At 42.7% G+C, this 5934-nt stretch overlaps 1 protein-coding gene across 4 annotated transcripts in view; it reads left to right on the top strand.

Moving 5' to 3' along the window:
* Positions 1 to 1409: 1409 nt before the first annotated feature.
* rasa4 (RAS p21 protein activator 4) overlaps positions 1410 to 5934 on the top strand; it is a 44126-nt gene continuing 39601 nt past the window's right edge. For all 4 annotated transcript variants that reach the window (XM_084450066.1, XM_084450065.1, XM_084450064.1 and 1 more), the window contains exon 1: positions 1410 to 1672. In XM_084450066.1, coding sequence (XP_084306192.1) covers positions 1608 to 1672 — 65 coding nt within the window. In that variant the 5' untranslated portion in view covers positions 1410 to 1607. The remainder of the gene's footprint in view (positions 1673 to 5934) is intronic.

Genomic DNA, 5934 nt, shown 5'->3' with positions numbered 1-5934 from the left:
GCCATCGCTGGCATCACCTGACGTGCTCCTAGCCTCCTGGGCACAACACCTGTGAATGCTGAACAGCCACTGGACAAAACGCTTCCTTCAGAAACCACTCAATATGCTCCACTTTCTCTCTCTATGTGAATGGGTGTTAGCCACTGAAGCATCCTAAACAAAGCGTTCTAAAACAATCACATGTATAGACCATGTATAAATCAGTAACTACCTGCCCTAACTGATATGAATGTAAACATAATCATTTACAAACGGTATGTTTTGCAAAAACAATTGAATGTATTTATCATTGATTTGAGACTAATTTGATAAAGGATTTATTATGTTTGATTACATTATGGCTTTTGATCTCTTACCATAAAATGTAGGCATATACTTGTAGGGTGGATGAGTCTGTCATACGCGAGCATGAGCCGATATGTGAGTGTTTATGAAACTAGACGCTGCAGGTTATGTCGTCGTTATTCATATTTCATTAGAAACATTCTGAGTCAGGTCAGGGGAAAACATTCTACATTTTCTAAGGTCAAATTATTTGCCCTATCTGTCCTTTTCTCTACGAACAATATGAAACGGTCATGGTACAGCCTATTCAATCAATCAATCAATCAAAGCTTTATTTGTATAGCGCATTTCATACCCAGAGGCAACACAATGCGCTTTACAGAGAACAAGGGAGGTGGGCATACATCCCATCCCTACATATTCCAGAGGGAAGCAAAAAAAACAGTAATCACCCGGGGGCCAGATAAGTGAGCTGTAAAAATTCTTCCCTGACCCCTCTCAACAAGGCGATCAAGCAAGCTCCTGGAGTATGCTTGTCTGCCGACTAAGAACATTTATAAAGCAATACATTACATTAAATTACATTTTCAGAGTAAGAGAAGCTAAAAAACAACATAGGAGGGACATGGCAAATACTGGTGTGTGTTTGCTATGGCCCAGGCCTAAAGCCGGAAGTGGGCTGGTGTATGTCTGTGTACGTGTGTGTGTGTTAACTAAATGCTACGGCATCCACAGCAGACACAGGGGTATCTATCTATTCAGAAGCTTTTCTTTTCTCATGTGTTTATAAATTAAACTGCTATGTGAAAAAATGTTTAACTTTAATTTCGACTTCATAAATGGAGCATATTGTCCTATTTGCATGAGTCTATTTGCAGATAAAATTTTGCATGAGTGTATTTGCAGATAAAGTCAGTCCGACCCATAACCCAAATACCACGATAGTTGATGTGCTGTCGTGCGCGTCGTGCGCCCCGAGGACGAACAAATAGAAAAGCTGGCTTTCACCTGTTAGGACCGCGTCATCCAACAACCTGGCCAATACAGCCCTGCTGTCTGATCAGACCTCTACTACGAATCACTCATTTGCTTTCGCCCCAGACAGACGCGAGCGTGAAGGATAGAGAATGTGAGTGGCCGGCAGGTATGGGCAACGATCGGTGAAGTGGAGCCTTGACGAGGTCCAGTCCTGTTAAGTGACAGCTGTCAAACAAAACGCCACAATGCTATTTCACAGCTGTTACTGAAGGGGAACCTACTCTTCGCGTGCTGATAAATCAGAGGCTGGACTGTCGTCGTTTGAACATTCTGATTTTCGGGCAATGGCTAAGCGGACCACTTTATTTATCAGAATTATCGAGGGTAAAAATTTGCCAATTAAGGACATGTAAGTACTGTAGGTGCTCATAACTTGTTTTCTACTGTTCCTTTGTTCTCCTTCGCCGCTTTCTCTCATTCGCGAGTGAACCAGCAGTAGCTCTTAAATTAAATACCAATGTTGTGTATGGTTTGGTTTGGTATGTAGGCTATACCTTGGCGGGCATAAGGTAAATTATCTTTCTCTCTCTCTCCTCCTTGTGTGACCGGGGTAAGTGACTTGGCTAAGTGATAACCACATTATCATTATTAATTTGTATTTATTTATTATTCCCAATCAAATTACCATGGTAATATGTTATGGAGCATGATCGGCAGTCGTGCACGAATAGACTATCATAATGCTTAGGACACTTATAGCCGTAATCTATAGGCTACTACACAAACAACAGTCTATATGAAACACTGGTGTTGCAGCATGTAGAATGAAATGAAAAGCTATAGCCTACACCTGAAGCTAACTACCGCTATATCTCTACTGCATGTTTTACTTTATAGGCAATGAGTTGAGATGATGTCTCATGATACTCTCACTGCTCATCCAGATAGGCTAGGCTACTGGACTGTCATCTGCAAGACAGATCATCTACCTGTTTACAGAAACCAATGATAGGGTCTAGGGATAATCACACTCTCAAGCTGAATAAACATAGTATGATGATAGTAAGATAAGGCTTCAGGGGAAATAAAGATGAATAAAAACGAAATAAAAGCACTGTGACTGTAGTATTTCACCCTCTTTACTCCTGGCAAACAAAGCTTATATCTCCCTGCATTCAAGTCAGACAGACACAATACCAGCTTTTTCTTTGTTAAATACAATTTCTTTGCACTGTTCAACATGTTTACCGCTCAATGTGACCAAGACATCATTCTGTGACAAACCGCCGATGAAAATGTTCCATCCTTCTTCCTGCATTCCTCAGAGCAGGCCAGGGCGTCCTGGTTATGTGACCTCTCACGCCTTGATTATAGAAAGACTGGCATTTCAGACTAATTAATGGCCCACTGGAATTCTTTTGGAATGATATGACGCATAATATGCAAATTATGTCCTTTCCTTACTGGAAATAATTGAGGTTCACTAGGATACCCTGTGACAAGTTTAATTTAATCCTAACATTGCAGAGACAGATTGGAAACCAAGAGTCAGTATTTTCATCCTAATTATTACCATGGATCGGTATTGGGATTGATCAAGGGCGAGTGTGAAATAGCAGCCACGAACTCAGCGGGTTATCCGAGATGCGGTAGCCGCGGCCAAAGCTCCTGCTGGCGGGGAGTGAAGCTCTTCAACTCGCTGGTCACTGGCTCCCTGGAGGAATTCAGCCTGGCTGCAATAACGTTATCGCAAACGGAATGAATACCATCTACTAGCAAACAAAACATGTTCAGCTATAATTAACCTGTTAAAACTAAGATGCCTGGATGAAAAAAGAATGTCTCCAATGGATATATTTGACAAAAACAGGTTAATATGCAAGCCGTTTTTCATTGCTAAATCAAAGCGGGGAGAGCCGGGAACGTGCGTCTACATTTCGTGAACTTGTTCGTGGACGCGCGTCGGCCATAAAAGCTCAACTGCGCATGTACAAAAGTCACCGGAAATAGTCAAATGACTACAAATTTGCCAAGATGGCGCCGTTCTATAGGGCTTCATTTGTGATAGCGGTCAGTGAATGGCTGAGGCGTGAGACTTGGTTAAGATTACTACATATTAATTTTCCTATTCAGCTTAAGTATACTGATAGCTTCACATGCTGTACCAACAACACATTCTACCGACACTGGTCGTGTGGTGGTCATCATTAGGTTAAATCCATTAATTGATTCTGACTAGCGTCTAGATTGTTAAGCAGTTGGGCAGTCGGCTAATTTAGGCTCAGCTGTTTGCCGCTGTATGAGCCTTACTTCACAACAGAGACAAATAAATGCAAGTTATAATTTGGCAACTGAGGCTTAGGGAACAAACAATACACTCGTTTGGTTTATGTGTTACCTGGCTGGTTAGCTGTCATCACTCAGGGCTCTCTGGATGGGGAAAGGGCCGTGGACGAGTAGCGCGCCTCCGTTTGTGTTGCTTTTCGCGTTTACCGTTGACAACGGAAGAGAGGGAGGGGGGGGCACGGTGTGTGTGATGGGGGGGGGGGGGGGGGTGGCTGGCAAAATTACAACGCATTTTGGGGCATTATTATTACACGCTTTTAATCGAGAATTGATCGATGTAGCCATGGGCGACATACAGTAGGCCTACAATGTAAAAAAAATAATAAAAAGGGCAAAGGGCAGGTGCTCTATAGCACCACCTCGTGTCTATCTGTGCACGTCCCTGAACCTCAGAACCAAAACCCATCTTCACAATTCCCAAAACCCATCTTCAATTATGTATTTTAACTTTTAGAACACAACATACCAAGAGTCAGAGTAGTCTGAGTCTCTGTTAAACACACCTTATTTTTTGCCATTTTTTGCGAATCCCATTCATTTTCCCATAGGGATTTAGACTCTGAATGAACCGAATGGCGACGATGCAAACCAGATCTCACCACTCTATAGAGTTTAAACCAGATCTCACCACTCTATAGAGTTTAAATGGTGAAAAGTGCTTAAACGGTGTGAGAGGAGTTAGGTGGAGAAAGAAGTGGGCGGACAAGGAATAAGAAGAAGTATGCAAGAGAAGTGTGATTGGTTTCAGTAGAAGACCAACAACTGTGTGACCTGCATTCTGCAAGCACACGAATAATAAGTATAATGAGAAGTTGAACTCCTTCTGTATTGTCCCTTCTCCCAGTGCAGGATATCAGTTTTTTAATGACGTATAACAGACAGTGAGATCTCTGCTGTTACAGTGGGCTGAGGTGGATTATTCACCCCTCATTTTATAAATAGAGTAAGTGTGAATATCACTGCTTGTAAAATGATACATGAAATGTTATGTGTCATGTCATTTCTCAAGAGGAACAAACTCTAAAGACAGGCCCTCTCTTCACTTTGGTGTGTGTGTGTTAAACTAATCTTAAATTTGGGAGAACTTATGAGTACACTACTTCTTTAGTCAGCATGGAAACGACAGTCCTGTCTAAATGTGACTATGATCCAGGCTGTGAATCCAGAGGTCTCAGCATGGAGAGACTAGATGAGGCAGTGTTGAAAAACCCCGTCTCCTTGGTCACAGCGCTATCACGCTGCTGCAGGTGGTTCACACACCAAACATGTACGTGGTTAAACTGACAAACTGGCGGCCCGTTTGATGCAGCACCTGATTCAGGAGGCCGCCTCTGGTCTCCTCATCACCCAGATAATGGCGCTGAGATGAATCACCCTGCCGTCATACTCAGTGCTCAGCGGCCCCCAGCACATTAGCGGCTGGATTACATGTCACTAATCCTGCATCTGCCAGAGAATTCAATTTCAAACAAAACAAAACAATCTTTACTTTTAATAAACTCCCCCGACTATCATATAGAGGGAACTTATGGAGCAGGTGATTATCTCTTATGGAGCAGGTGATTATCTCTTATGGAGCAGATATTATCTCTTATGGAGCAGGTGATTATCTCTTATGGAGCAGGTGATTATCTCTTATGGAGCAGGTGATTATCTCTCTCTTTCAATGTGATGGACCTGCTCTTTCACTGTGACTGTCAGCCATTTTCTCTTTGAATCGCTCAGTAAAGAAATCCTAGCAGCTCCCAAGTGAATCACCATTGTTTGTTTGAGCTGTAGAAATTGATTACTGTTGCTGACTCACTCTCGCTGTTCTGTGATAAATAGAAGCAGATCAGACAACCGGGAAAAGGCGAAGATCACTTCCACCATGCCTGGAATAGACATTATCTGGAATAATACCATGTTTTTGTCTCTAGAATCACACATTATTTACATTGAAGACACTTGTTTACCTTGTGTTGTCTGGCTTTTGGGCATTCCAGTCAAAACTCTACCATTGATCTCTTTTGTAAGGAAGTGAAGCAATTCGTCCCCAGACAAAACACCGGGGATGTCTCTGAAGCTGTTAGAGCACAGAGCCTGGAGGGCTATCCAGAGCAGACCAGCCTGGAGGGCTATCCAGAGCAGACCAGCCTGGAGGGCTATCCAGAAGGTCTATCTGTGAGAGAGGATAAAAGATGATCACCATGTGACCCATCTGGGCCATAAATAATGAGGAGGAGTTTCCTGGACGTTTCCTGTTTCCTGGATGTTGGAAGAAGGAAGCACTTTCAGTGGAGAACATCCAAATGGGGACATTCAGTACAATAGACTAGCATTTAG

The sequence above is a fragment of the Borostomias antarcticus genome (assembly GCF_949987555.1).
Source record: "Borostomias antarcticus genome assembly, chromosome: 15".
Lineage (NCBI taxonomy): Eukaryota > Metazoa > Chordata > Actinopteri > Stomiiformes > Stomiidae > Borostomias > Borostomias antarcticus.
This window is presented reverse-complemented; position numbering and strand designations above follow the sequence as displayed.